This window comes from Peromyscus maniculatus, chromosome 7, assembly GCF_049852395.1.
Source record: "Peromyscus maniculatus bairdii isolate BWxNUB_F1_BW_parent chromosome 7, HU_Pman_BW_mat_3.1, whole genome shotgun sequence".
Lineage (NCBI taxonomy): Eukaryota > Metazoa > Chordata > Mammalia > Rodentia > Cricetidae > Peromyscus > Peromyscus maniculatus.
Window position 1 is genome coordinate 50,821,049 of NC_134858.1, and position 15,410 is coordinate 50,836,458.

Consider the following 15,410-nt stretch of genomic DNA (forward strand, 5'->3'; position numbering starts at 1 on the left):
TAATACTGATCAAGTGTGATCAGGTGAGACGTCCTAAAACCTGACAGGTGATATCAGCAAAGGTTACTGCTGGTCTTCCCAGGATTTGGTCATTATATCAAAATTTTTCTCTGGGACCCTAAAGATACTTCATCCACAGACAGCAGGAAGCAGTTTGGAGAACACATCGTTCACATTCCCAAGAGGGGTGTGGATGGATTTTGGTTATTTGGTGGGTTATAGATGTTTGTTATCATTTAGGTGAATATATTATATTGATACAAATTTAAAGTTATTTTTGTTACACTGTATCTGTTTCTACTTTTGCTTAAAGGATTTTTGTATATTGATAAAAATTTAAGGTTATTTTTGTTACAACACTGTGGTGATATTGTGTTCCCCAAAATATTGTGTACCCTAATAAACTTATCTGGGGTCAGAGAACAGAACAGCCAATGGACAGACATAGAAGCCAGAAAATGATGGCACTCACACCTTTAATCCTATCACTTGGGAGGCAGAGATCCACCTGGATTTCTGTGAGTTCAAATCCACACTGGAAACAGCCAGGCATGGTGACTCATGCCTTTAATCCCAGCAAGTGATGGCAGAAAGCAGAAAGGTATATAAGGCGTGAGGACCAGAAACTAGAAGCTTTTGGCTGGTTAAGCTTTTAGGCTTTTGAGCAGCAGTTAGTTGAGATCTATTAGGCTTCCAGTCTAAGGAAATAGGATCAGCTGAGGAACTGGTGAGGCGAGGAAGCTGTGGCTTGCTCTGTTTCTCTGATCATTCAGCATTCACCCCAATACCTGGTTCAGGTTTGTTTTTATTAATAAGACCTTTTAAAATTCATGCTACACAACATATTGTATATGTTTCTATTCTTGTTTATGGTATTTAAAAATGTAAGGTAAAATTCTAGTTTTTAAAAGTTGTTACTATAAACTATATAGGATAATGAGGAAACATAAGTTAGTGGTTAGTCATTTATAATGATCAAATTTGAAGATGTTAGATGTTTTCCAGTTCATATAGAGATATATTTTAAATAGACAAATGGTCTCCAAGCTTTCAAAGACCTACGGAATATGAATTTATAATGTTTTGTTAACATGAAGTTTATAATGACAATGAGACATATCTGTTCCTGGAAGCACCAATTTACTTTCAGAGATGATGGGCAATGAAGAAATTCCTTTCATTGTGGCAAGACTAGCCACTGGGCAAAGAAATTGTTCTTGCCTTTGACTACTGACAATGTGCTGTGCAGACTAGACATGCAGGACACACAGTAAAAAAGATTTTTAAACTTTGCCAAAACAAAGCAGGACAGTCCTTCAAAATTCCTGCTTCACAGAAGAGTCTGCCAGATATTCTGAAGGACACGGAAAAAAGTGATGAACTTTGTCAATACAAGGCAAGACAATCTTTCAAATTTCTTGTTTCACTGAAAAGTCTGCCTGATACTCTAGGCCTGTAGGCTGAAGATGGATGTCCCAACACTGCAGAGGAACTTTGGGTGACTGTCCAGGCAGCCAGATGTCTCTGTCATTGCTAGAGTTTTGGAAGTTCTTTACAATGCACTTTTTGTTTACTCATATTTGGTAGACAAATGCTCTTCCAAGGAGATCACATGTTAAAAATGGTAATGCAAAATTTACATTGAAATTCACTTCCCCTTTAATATCATTATTTCAAAATACTAAAATACTTTTAGTAACTAATAAAGGAAAACCAGGCAGATATTCTAAAGACTCAGAACAAAATGTATTTACAACTCCCTAAACATTCATTCATTTTGGTAAAAGGAGACTTTAAAAACATCCTAAATTAAAGAGTTTTGATAGCAACAGGTAGCAAATATTCTATGAACAACAACAAAAGCCAACCCAAGCCAGGTAAGCAAACACAGCACTTCAGAGCTGGAATCAAGAGGCTCTGTAGCCAAACTTTCTTAAAATTCAAAGATTAAGCCAACTGTGATGGCACATGCCTTTAATCCTGGTAGAAGAATGTGGGTTTTTGTAGCCAGGCCAGCCTGATCTACATAGGAAGTTCCACGTCAGCCAGAGCTACACAGTGAGACAAACAAAAATCAAAAATATTAAAAAGGTTACGGAGCTCAGAGGTGGTTCAGCGTTTAGGAGCACTGGCCACTGGCTCTTCCAAAGGACCCACATGGTTGACTTATAAACGCTGCACATCCAGTTCCAGGGGATCCATGGCTGTCTTCTGACTTCCACGGATACGAGGCATACACATCAGGGTGTACTTACACACATGCATGCAAACACTCATACACATAAAAAAAGTTAAAACAGCCGGGCGGTGGTGGCGCACGCCTTTAATCCCAGCACTAGGGAGGCAGAGCCAGGCGGATCTCTGTGAGTTCGAGGCCAGCCTGGGCTACCAAGTGAGCTCCAGGAAAGGCGCAAAACTACGTAGAGAAACCCTGTCTCGAAAAACCAAAAAAAAAAAAAAAAAAAAAAAAAAAAAAAAAAAAAAAAAAAAAAAAAAAAAAGTTAAAACAAACACAAACAAGGGCAAAGGATGTAGCTCAGTTGGTAGAATATTTGCTTATCATATAAGAAACCTTGGGTTCAATTCCCAGCACTGAATAAACCAGGCTTGAACCTGTAATGCCAGCACACAAGAGAAGAGACATGAAGATAAGCAGTCTTTTAGCTCCTCCTTGGCTACATAGAGGATGAGAGCATCCTGGATCAGAGACTTTGTCTCAAAAACAAAACAATACCAGCAATTAGAACTTAAAAGCAAACGCAACAAAAGCCCAAACTTATAGGGAAACGGGGCACCTTGCTCCCCAGTAACCCAGTAATGTGTAACATAATCCGCCAAAGAATTATTTTTTTAAAATAGTTTAAAAGCTTACCCTTTCTGCTTCAAAGGTAATTCAAGTTTAAATATGGTAGCATCATTAACAACTGCTTTATAAGCCTGCAAAAAGAACCCAATTTGAAATAGAATGACATTTAATATTTAAAATATACAAATTACATGTTCAAAGAAACAAATTAATATGAACCAGGTGTTTTCTCAGGTTTGTTGTTGTGGTGAATGAAGCTGTAAAATTTAGTATACACTCTATTGAGTTATATCTCCAGCTCAACTATTATTTTTACGGTATATGTGGAGTCAGTACTTTTAAAAAATTAATTATTACAGGGGTGGGAGCAGGCAAAGACAGTGCATGTGTGCTGTGGTGGTGGGCTCTCCTCTACTTTTAAGAGTTCTAGAGAAAAAAATCCAGCCAACATTTCCTTCCCAGGGTCCATTTCCATCCAGGAAATGGTATGTTCTCCCATTTCACTGAGAAAACTGTGAACGTCAGAAAATGCAATACAAATGCTCCATGGGAAGTAAAGACAACTGTAGAGCGACTCTCACAGGAGCTCCAAAGTATGGAGGACGGAAGCATTAACACTGGGCCAGTAGAGGCAGTTGCTAAGCTTCAGACCCCCATTTCGAGAGAACCACATCTTGGAAGTTGTCCGTTGATTTCTCTGCGCACATATGGCTTGGCATGCACACCCTCATACCCCACAAAATCAATAAGTAAAAGTATCAACTCTCCTTGGGATGAGCTCCAGAGAGCAGCGGTGTAAAGCAGGGAAGATCTCAAAAGGAGAATGAATAACCTTCAAAACAAAGGGGCAGCATGCATGGGAAAACTAAGGAGGGAGCAGCTTCCTGTTTGAATCACAGTTCTTTTTTTTTCCCCCCAAAGCTGAGGACTGAACCCAGGGCCTTGCACTTGCTAGGCAAGTGCTCTACCACTGAGCTAAATCCCCAATTCCTTGAATCACAGTTCACAAGTGTATTTGAGGCTTACCGAAAGAAATACTAAATCGGATGTAATAAATAAACATAGTTTTCAGCTTAGCATTATGACACTGCTCAAGTCGACTGTAATAGTGGCACCTTGTAGACAAAATGTTTACAGAGAAATGTTACCTTATCTCTAGCAGTAAGAAAACGAGGATCATCTTGAAAAGCTTCTTTGACCAGTTTACTGAATCTATTAAACAGGGTAAGTAATTGCTCCACATACTTCTCAGAGTCCTGAGGGAAAATGATTTGCATTTCAGCTTTTAAAAGGAAAAAATATGAAACAAAAAATACTATTCTAACAAAGACTAAGGCTTTAAAATTGGAGAGTATTTCTCTTGAAAGTAAAACTGAATGATATTCCAAATTATTCTTTTATCGTTTCAGTCACAACTTTAGATGTAATTTGGAATGTACATAAATCATTGCCAAAGAAAGAACTTACAGTAGTGATAGTTTCAGCAGCTGCCACCATGTCTGCTAGGCCAGCACTGATGATGTGCTCCTCCAAATCCTTCAACATTGGCTCTATCCCATTAGGAACTTTGTCCATCAAAGAAAACATCAAATGTAACTCTGAAAGGACACAGCACATTCATGTAATTACTTTATCCATTAAATTAAATTTCTTTCTTAATTAATGTCCATGGACTTTTGTGTGTGTGTGTGTGTGTGTGTGTGTGTGTGTGTGTGTGTGTGTGTGTGTGTGTGTGTTAAGGGATCTCACTAGGTAGGCCTGGCTGGCCTAGAACTCACTATATAGAACATGCTAACCTCAAACTCAAACAGAAATCTGCCTACTGCTGCTTCCCAATGTATGGGGAACTACAAGCAGCTATGTTTTCAGAAGTAAGATCCCAAAGAAATGTTACTTGGGAGTTTGAAAAACACTATGAGTATCCTGTGGCTATAATTTGTTTAGAAATTAAAGGGTTTTCTTTTAAAAATCTAATTAAAAGTGGTAATTTTATTGCCAAGGAAACACCACTGGGCCTTCAATAAGATGAAATGTTTTTGTTCAAAAACAAAAACAAAAAAGTTGGGGGTAGAGGCAGATAGGAGAACTGATATTTCATGGACACTCTAGGCTAAAGCAGGTTCTGGGGTACCCTGATTTACAAAGTAAGATCATATATCTTGGGGGGGAGGGAGAATACAAACTTATACAGAAGACTACTACATTTCATAAAAAGTAAGTGCATGTTCAAAGTAAAGGACAAGGATTATATAAAGTTGTATTAGAATTAACATAAAACTGTATTCAAAAAATTTACAAAGTATTTAACTAACGTTCACAAAGCCTTACATCATGGTACTGATCACTAAATGAACTGTTTTGCAGAATTCAGTATGGATCAGATGTAACTGTTTAGATTGGCAGTATGTCTACAAACTTAGGATACACAGAAGAGCTCAAAGTCATTCTCAGCTGCATGGCAGTTCTGACTCAAAAGCCCAATTTGTTTGTTTGTTTGTTTGTTTGTTTGTTTGTTTTCCGAGACAGGGTTTCTCTGTGTAGCTTTGTGCCTTTCCTGGAACTCACTCTGTAGCCCAGGCTGGCCTCGAACTCACAGAGATCCGCCTGGCTCTGCCTCTCGAGTGCTGGGATTAAAGGCATATGCCACAACCGCCCAGCAAGAAAAATAATTTTTCTCTGATTTCAAGGACAGCCTGATCTACAGAGTAAGTTCCAGGATAGCCAGGGCTACATAGAAGAACATGTGAAAGTCAGGTGACAATTTGTGGTCAGTCCTTTGTTCCCACCATCTGTGCTCGGGAAGCTGAACTCACGTCATGAAGCCCACCAAGCCATCTTTAACATTTTCTACAACGATTCACCACATTTCTACACAAAAGCCAAATAATACTTGTTTCTATTCTTTTTCGGGGAAGAGGGGCAGTTGGAGACAGGGTTTTTCTGTGTAATGGCTCTGGCTGTCCTGGAACTTGCTCTCTAGACCAGGACTCATGGAGATCCACCTGCTTCTGCCTCCCAAGTGCTAGGATTAAAGGCGTGCGCCCGGCAGCTCAGTTCTAGTCTATACTGTGTTTCTACAACTTATACTAGCCTTTAAAAGTCCAGTTTGACTTTCAAAGAAGAAAGACAAAAGCCTCCCGAAACAAGTAAGTGTTAGTACATACAGAAGGAAAGTCAGCCCAGTCTATAAGAATGACCCAACAGCAATTAATTAGGTGATTTGCTTAAGATACTCTCTTAAAAAGGTTATGTCTCTATGTGAGATTTTACCTACTTTCAGTTTCATTTCGTTTGATCATGCCTTGGCATTCTGCTAAAATAGTCTCTTTAAAGGAGGTCACCAGCGCATTTACACAGCATTCCATGAGCTGTAAAAACAAGTAACAGCAATAAGCTTTACTCACAAATCAAATCCTACTGGTTCAACAGTAAGACAAGTAAGTACACTGAAAGTACACTCTACCTACCTTCATGCAGGTTTACTGTTAATGTACCAAAGTAAAGGAAAAAACTACAGAACTTAGGTTCTCTTAAATTTTAATCCTCCAAAACAAAGAGTATAGCAGAATATTTTAAGGTGTGTTACTTTTGTTTATGCTGCATTTGTTTGACTCTGTGAAGCTGTGTTACTGTGCCTGTGTAAAACACCTGATGGTCTAATAAAGAACTGGTCTAAAAAAGCAAGGCAGGGGTAAGGATAGGCAGGGCCAGCAGGCACAGAGTATAAATAGAAGGAGAAATCTAGGAAGAGGAGGGGGAGAGCTAGGAGCCAGAGAAGGAGGACTCCAGGGGCCAGGCACCCAGCTACACAGCAAGCCATGGGGTAGCACTAAGTTACAGAAGTAAGAGAACGGGAAAAGCCCAAAGGCAAAAGGTAGATGGCATAATTTAAGTTAAGGAAAGCTGGCCAGAAACTAAGCCAAACTAAGGCTGAGCATTCATAATTAAGTATAAGCCTCTGTGATTTATTTGGGAGCTGGGTGGCGCCCCCCCCCCAAAAAAAAGAGCCAAAAAACAACCAACAAGAAAGAAAATTAGCCGGGCGGTGGTGGCACATGCCTTTAATCCCAGCACTTGGGAGGCAGAGCCTGGCGGATCTTTATGAGTTCGAGGCCAGCCTGGTCTACAGAGCAAGATCCAGGAAAGGCGCAAAGCTACACAGAGAAACCCTGTCTTGAAAAACCAAAAAAAAAAAAAGGAAAATTAAAAATATACAAAATCCATTACAAGGTGAACTTTGGCTAACTCCTCATAGCTGTCGAAATCTATGTTAGAATTGTGATTGTCCAGAGGACAAGACATAGCCTGTGCCTGTTCTAGAAGAGGTGATTAACTAAGAGGCAGAGAGTTAAACAAGATGCCTTCTAAAGTTTTATTTCCCCCACCACCCCCCACCCCCCCCAACCCCGCCCTGGACTGGAAAGATGGCTCAGCAGTTAAAAAGGTACTTGTTATTGTTGCTGATTCCCAGGGTTTAAGTCTCAGCACCCACACAGGGGCTACAGAGTCTATAACTCTTGTAACCAGCGTATCCGATATCCTCTTCTGGGATCTCAGACACTGCACATACATGCACACAGGCAAAACACCCAATCCTGACACCCTTACCCCTGGTGCCAGAGATAGAATCCAAGGCTTTTCTCAAGTTAGGCAAGGGCTCTACCACTGAGCTATATGCCCAACCCTTTTTCCTTATTTGAGACAGACTCTGACTATGCAAACCTAGCTGGCCTGGAACTCACAGAGATCCACATGTCCCTTAAGTGCTAGGATCAAAAAAAAAGAAAAGAAAAAAAAAAAGTGTTTGCAACCATACCCAGCACTGGGCTTAAGTTGGATTTTGAAAAATAAGTAGTCCTAAAATGGACTATGCCTTCTAGGATAATAAAGTAGACACAGTAAAGAAAGGAAGGAAAAATGCAGAAAGAAAACCTACAGTTTATGGTTTTTACACATAACTAGGAGAGGGAAAAAAATCAAGGAAATTTTAAAAAGCATAAGATAATGGGAGTCTCTTCCTTTCGAGGGAGCATTAAAGACCAGTGCAATGGAAATAAAAGGGAGATATGGAGTGGCAAAGGTTGGTGAAAAAGCTGTTGAAATATGACATCAAGGGGAAAGGGTCATGGGTTAAAGAAGACCATCAGGAAAATCTCCTTACAGGGGCAAGCAATTTACACCACCATCTACTTCCTCACTGCCAAGAAGAAATTGACTCCTCACATAAGGATCGAGCAAAGTAAAATGTGATGTGTGAGTCCAGCACCCAAGATGCTTGAGCAGGAGACCATTGAGTTCTAGCCTACCCCCAGTTTACAAATAGAGACCCTGTCAATCAAATAAAGATTGTGAGCACAGAAGCAAAATATACTAAGGATAATATATCTCTTTTGAAACACTTAAAACAGATCATTACCTGTATTAAACAGGAAAGGAATTACATGTCTTAAAAATTATTCTGTCCAAAATTCTCCTTGGAACTGACATAATATTGGTAATCACTGAATATGAATTAGGTAAAGAGGATTCATTACTGTCCAAGCACTTGAGAGGCTTAAGTAGGAGGACCTTGAATTCCCTACTTCTTAGGGATATTCTAGTAAAAAGCTTTTTGTTAAGTCTCAACTACACTAATGACTGTCTATCACATTTCTAGCATTCAAAAATAATACACACATAGTTAACAACTTCTTGCCCAATAAATATGGTGGGAAGTTCTGCCCTAACTGCTGAGTGATATCACTATACCATGGGACCTGAGTATGCCCATTCAACATCCTCCTCTTTAAAGATTAATTAATTAAGGTTATGCTATATGTATGAGTGTTTTTCCTGCATGTATGTACATACACTGCATGCACGGTTGGTGCCTGCAGAGGCTAGAAGAGGGCACTGGGCCCTCTGGAACTGGAATTAGAGATGGTTGTGTGCCATCCAAGATGTTGCTAGGGACCGAACATGGATGGGCCCTCTGCAAGAATAATCAGTGCTCCTTACTGCTGAACCATCTCTCTCCAGACCTACACTCAACACTTACCTACCCCAATGAAATCCGACTAAAACCAGGTAAGTTAACCATACAGAACTAACGGAAAAACAAAAATGCTACATTGCACGAACAGTTCCTCTGCAAGAACAATAAGTCCTATTACCCGCTGAGCCATCTCTCCAGCATCCCAGGGAAGTTCATTTTTTTTATTTTTTTTTTGCCTCCAGGTATATCTATCTCTGCACCATGTGTGTGCAGTTCCTTCAGGACAAAAGAGGGTACTGGGATTCCCTGGCACTACAGTTACTGATAGTGGTAAACCACCATGTGGGTGCTGAGAATCAAACCCAACACTCTAGAAGAGCAACTGGAGCTCTTAACTGCTGAGCCATCTCTCTAGCAACACCCACAATAATTTGTAAATGCACATAAAAACTTTTAAAATGTATTAGAGTGGGAAATTGAAAATTAAAAACCAATAAAATTTAGGTCCGTAGAAATGGATCAGAATAAGATCCATAACAATTCAGGTTAGTTTGAAATAATACAGCAATTTGTATATGGGTTATACCCTTTCTTCAGCAGTCTCTTTTCAGGGAGATTCCATCCTAAGAGAGTGCAAAGCATGAAGAAGGATATATTCGTAGGATGATAAAAAGAAATAGGCATTAAGGATATCCCAGCAAACCCTTCTTATAAGAAACTATAAAGAATGAAAAACTAGTTCAATAGAAAACTGGGTAGCTATATGTTACAGAACCATGTAAGTCAACATGTATGTACAACATCATAAACTTTTAAATGCTAGAGTACAGGAAGAAAAGAAAAGAGAGTAGGGAGGGAAGGAAAGAGGTAAAGAAGGGCTGGAGAGATGGCTCAGAGGTAAGAGTACTTAGTGGCTGCTCTTCCAGAGGTCCTGAGTTCAGTTACTGCAGCCACATGGTGGCTCACAACCATCTAGAATGAGATCTGATGCCCTCTTCTGGCAAGCAGGGATACATGCAGGCAGAACACTATACATAATAAATAATTTTTTTTAAAGGAGGAAAAGAAAAGAAATGAAGCAAATGAGTACAATAAAATGAAACATAGAATCTGGAGGTAGAGCATTCACTATGACATTACTTCTCAATGAAGACAACTGAGGGCCCTGCTCAGTGACAGTGTTTGCCTAGCATGTACGAGGGCACTGGTTTGATATTCAGCACCTCTAGAAAACACACAAAGGTGTGTGAGAGAAGTTGGAGGTGCTACAGAGCCTGGTGCTTCAGTTTGGTCCTTGGAACTCATATGGCAGAAAAAGAACCAATTTCTGCAAGCTATCCGATCCTGCACATGCATGCTGTGTGGCACATGTGCTCCTACACCTAGACACACGTAAACATAAAGAAGAGAATTAACTATATAACATGAAAGGTTTTTTTTTGCTCCAATTATGGTAAAGATCCTATCTATTAAAAAATTAATTTAGAAAACCATTTACACCAGGCAAAAAAAAAGGGGGGGGGGGCTCCTAGGTTTCTTTTCTTGCTTCAAATGAGTCTCATCCTGTACCAAGAAATTCAGATTGAGAGGCCATTTAGACCTCTTTTACATTTCTTCTCTACCATCTACCAAAGTACTATATACATAGTTGATCCTAAATACATACTTACTATGTGACAAGCATCCTGAATGGAAAGGACAGTGATAAACCACCTCTCTCACCTGGATTCCCTTTCTGTCTCCATTTGCTAGCTTCCATTAAGAAAGAAACTTTGTCAAATGCCATCAACTCTGTATTTGTTTCCCTGAGATGAGCACAAGTTCTAAATCCATAGCAAACTCTCCCCAGGGGGCCTCAAGGTGAAACACTTTATCAATGTGCTTAATGTTGAACCCTCTGCTACACCAGGACTAAACCCTTCGAGGTAAGGCTTCCTCCATGAGCAAAGCTGGCACTTGAAAAGCCCTACGGAGGGAACGCATTTAAGGGTCTGTGAAGTGAAAGATGAGACAAGAAGGCTAAGTGAGAGAGTAGGTCTGTCTTTTAAAGGAATTCCTTTATTTGCAAAATTAATTCTACTCCATAACAATTTGTTTTGCCTCAGTTGTATAATAAGTGTTAAATAACTTTTAGTTAAGTTTTCCTTAATTAATTCTTTTTTTTTTTTTTTTTTGGTTTTTCGAGACAGGGTTTCTCTGTGTAGCTTTGCGCCTTTCCTGGAGCTCACTTGGTAGCCCAGGCTGGCCTCGAACTCACAGAGATCCGCCTGGCTCTGCCTCCCGAGTGCTGGGATTAAAGGCGTGCGCCACCAACGCCCGGCTATCCTTAATTAATTCTTAAGACAATTCTCTGCTGCTCCAGCTTAAGATCTTTTCCACCATGGTAATTAATGGCATCTGCTTTCTAAACAACACAACCTCAATCTTCATTCATGTTCATCATTATGTTCTTTCTGGGGGGGATTTTGGGGGATGCAGATCAAACCCAGGGCCTTTTTTTTTTTTTTTTTTTCTTTCGGGAGATGATTTCTCTGTATAACAGCCCTAGCTGTCCTGGAACTCACTCTGTAGACCAGGCTGACCTTGAACTCAGAGATCTGCCTGCCTCTGCCTCCCAAGTGCTGGGATTAAAGGCGTGTGCCACCACTGCCTGGCTAAGCCAGGGCCTTTAACATACTGAAATACTGAAGGTTAAGGTGTATTTAATAATTTATAAATTACAGTATTTGCCTATTTGAGTTTTTTTTAAGTTGTGTGTGTGTGTGTGTGTGTGTGTGTGTGTGTGTGTCTATGTATGTAAATGTCATAATACATGTGTGGAAATCAGAGGACTACTTTCAAAAGTCAGTTCTCATCTTCTACCTTGCTAAGGTAGAAACACTTGTTTTTGTGTCCATACATTGTACTCCAGGCTAGCTGGCCCCAAAGCTTCCTAGGGATTCTTCTGCCTCTGTCTTAGGAGTGGTGGAATTACAGGTGAGTGACAGTGAACCTGGCATTTTACATGGATTTTGGAACATGAACTCAGATCATGAAGCCTTCGTTCATTTTAACTAACAGTGAGTCATTTCCCTGGCATTTACACTTAGCTGTTCTGTAACAGCACACTTCACTTGCAGAGCAAGCACTGTACTCACTGAGCCACCCCACCAGGCCAGGAGGAGTAAGTCTGATCAGGGAGTACCTATTCATGGCCCTTTCTTCTGAATAAGCCCAAGCCTAGCTACAAATTTCTATTAAAATTTTCTATAAACAACCATTGAAGTAAGTTGTAGCTCAACTTTTCACCTTTTCGTTGTATCAAAAGTACTTTAACTACTAAAATCCATATAATACAAATCATAAACAAGTAGCCTTCTCCAGGAAAAAACAGGGTCAAAGATTCTACTCAGTGTGATATCTGTTCCAAGAATAAAACTAGCATGACTATCAATTAAGGTGCAAGAATTCAAAAGATCATGAGTAAAATCCCACTGATAAGCCTTTTTAGATATGTACAGAAAATGTGTTTTTTATACAAATAAACTACTTAAGGAGCATGACTGAAAATTAAATACTGTACATTACACACAATAAAGACTAGAAAGTTCAGAATAAGACACCTTTGCAGATGTATTTTTCTCACTGGAGAAGAGTATTCTAACCAATTATCAATACTAGTTACAGACATAACAAAGAGCAGTGTGGGAAGCTGGAGAGATGGCTCAGCAGTTGTGAGCACTGTCTGCTCTTCCAGCGAGTTCAGGCTTGATTCCCAGCATCCACATGTTGACTCACAAGCACCCCCAACTCTAGTTCCAGGAATCCAAGACCCTCTTCTGACATCCCCAGGTACCATATACACAGTACACATACACACACACAGGCAAACTACTCAAACATAAGAAAAGAAAAAATGAACAAGAGGTGATGTCATTAGTGTCTGCATTTGTCATTCCTGTGGTACATGACTTTAGACAATCCCAAAAGGTACACAATCACATTACTTACTGCTTCAACAGAGTTACATTCTCGTCTTGTTTCTAAGTAACGGAGTGCTCTTTTTTCTTCTTCTTTTAATTTAGCATCTGCCTGTCCAGAAGCAAAATAGCAATCATTTTAAGAATATCAGGAGCCTAGCTGAAATTATGAAATGCAATGAATTCTGACTTACATATTTCATGTAATTCTGCACACCATTTTGCTGTAAATATGAGGGTGCCTGTGTTCTATAAAATCTCTCTGTTGAATCCGAGTATGCCTTCTCAAAATTATCCCTGTAGATCTTAAGCTTGTCCTCAGGATTAGAACAAAGGTTAACTGAAACACAGAATATAAAGTTGTTTTAATTATTTGACTATGAAAGATGAGTAACATACTGAGGTATGGTTATGAGTCTGGAAAAGTTCCAAAGATCATAGAACATAGTAGTACAGTAACAAATATTATAGTCATGTGGAATATTATTTTTTAAGAGCCTGCCTTCTAAACTGATGATCAAGAAGCCATCCACAGAACAGATGGCATTTTAATGGAATCTTCAGGAATAAAAAAGGATTTCCAAAGTCAGGATAAGAAGCTTTTGAGCACAAGTGTTCTGACCAAGCTGTCCAATAGGATGATAAGGGAAGGACAGTATGGAAAGCCTCACATGTGAATTTACATGAGATGCCCCTAAAAAGGGTAAGACGTCGAGGACTGATGGGATGGTTCAGATGAAGGCATTTGCTGTGAAGCCTCATGGCTGAATCAATCCCTGATACCCACATGGCAGGAAGAACTGACTCCTACAAGTTATTCTCTGACCTACAGACATGTCCACACACAAGTCACAAGTGAACAAAAACAAAATAAAATTGGGGGGAAAAATGCTAGGGCAATAGTTCATTAGCAGAGGGAAGGCATCGCATGTATGAGGCACTAGGTTTAATTTCCAGTGTGGAAAAAACACTGTCTCAAAAAACCAAAAAAAAAAAAAAAACCCAAAAAAAATCATTTCAAAAGTTAGATGTAGAATTTAAAGAGGTCTAAACCAGTGGCAGATGAAATGAAAAGGAACAATTTCAAAGATAATACTAAAGAATATCTAAAGGCCTAACTAAAACATAGCAACAACAGGGAAAAACCATTTAAAAATGACTAAACTATCCTTTACTGAGGATAATTTCATGTGAGATATACTACATTCAGTAAAATGAAGCATTAGTAAGACACTCAGGCAAATTATGCCAGGGAGGCACAATTACTATGAATAACTAAATGTGAGGATACAACCTAGTCTGGAAATCAGGATGGTCTCCATGAGAAAATGAAGAATGAGTCTGGAGGTGAGGAGGCACTGGCTAAGTCAGAAGAAAGAAAGTATCTGATTGAACAGGACAGGCAACATCATTGTTAGAAGCAGAGAAGGCAGAGAATGTACACAGATAAGTTAACTTCTGAAAACATCAACACAGAACAATGTTATCTTTTATGAGATAGGTTGCAATTATATTTCTCTAGTAGTTTAGGAACCTGAAAGTTTTTAGCCAAGAAGTCAATGATGAGGAAATGACAAAATTTGAATTTTGCAGGTTTCTTTGACACAGAGTAATTCCCATTTGTGTACTGTTAAAATAAAAAAGTACACAGTACAAGAAGTAGACGTGAGACTGGCAGGACTATGTCTATATCCTAATATTCTAGGAGGGAAATGTGATTACAAAAGTTGAGAACGTACCGTAGGACTCTCGCACTCCTATGACCAGCTGAGAATCAAAGGCTTCACCTAATCTCTCAGCATGCACCAGCTTCATTGCACTATCCTGAAGTCTGTTTTTTATATTTGAAAAAATTGACTCATTCCATGTATCAAGCATGAGCTGGGAAAGTAAGAAAATATGGCATCATTTTTGGTTATTGACATGTCAAGCATCACACACAAGTTTCAGGACAAATGGTAGAAAAGGAAATCCTATTACTAGGTCTGGATTGTTGAATGATTTAGGAAGTCACTATTTAGCATAATAGTAAAGAACTGAGACTGGCATATTGATACACACCTTTAATCTGAGCACTCAGAGGCAGAGGCAGGCAGATCTTTGTGAGTTCGAGGGTAGCCTGGTCTACACAGTGATTTTCAGGACAGTCAAGACTACAAAGAGAAACCATCTGAAAAACACAAACAAACAAAAAAACTATTGCTTCAGAATGGAATTTGGATTCCAGCTCTAAACTGTGTGGAATGCTCACATGCATGCCTGTGCAAGCCATCTTAATAAAAATATGTGCACAGCTACCTATTAGCTGTCTATCAAAATTATAGAATAAAGTACACACTAGTAAATAAAGATCGATGCTGCCAGTAACTCTGTCAGACATTTATTAGGAACAGTAAGAACGGTGATAAGAAGGGTGAACAATTCCGTACTTCTCTTCATGTACCTGCAACTGACTATGTAATGCCCACAGTCCTGAAGCAGGAACTACCATGATCTCCTCTTTAGATGTAAGAGCTGGGGGCCCAGTAGGCAGCACTAACACGCTCACATCTGAATATGACAAATATGGTCCAAGAAATGATGCTCATTTTACTTAGTAAGTCTCACAACAAATTTAAAAAATGGTAATAATGAAAGAAATAACAACCAAAAGATAAGATAATGGGGCTAC

General features: G+C 39.3%; 1 protein-coding gene across 2 annotated transcripts in view; it reads right to left on the minus strand.

The window, feature by feature from the left end:
* The window catches only part of Cul5 (cullin 5), a 44,886-nt gene that overhangs the window by 14,670 nt on the left and 14,806 nt on the right, over nucleotides 1–15,410 (minus strand). For both annotated transcript variants that reach the window (XM_006972316.4, XM_076576284.1), the window contains 7 exons: nucleotides 14,479–14,620; nucleotides 12,934–13,079; nucleotides 12,771–12,851; nucleotides 6,081–6,174; nucleotides 4,274–4,404; nucleotides 3,955–4,062; nucleotides 2,873–2,937 (listed from right to left, as the gene is read on the minus strand). In XM_006972316.4, coding sequence (XP_006972378.1) covers nucleotides 2,873–2,937; nucleotides 3,955–4,062; nucleotides 4,274–4,404; nucleotides 6,081–6,174; nucleotides 12,771–12,851; nucleotides 12,934–13,079; nucleotides 14,479–14,620 — 767 coding nt within the window. The remainder of the gene's footprint in view (nucleotides 1–2,872; nucleotides 2,938–3,954; nucleotides 4,063–4,273; nucleotides 4,405–6,080; nucleotides 6,175–12,770; nucleotides 12,852–12,933; nucleotides 13,080–14,478; nucleotides 14,621–15,410) is intronic.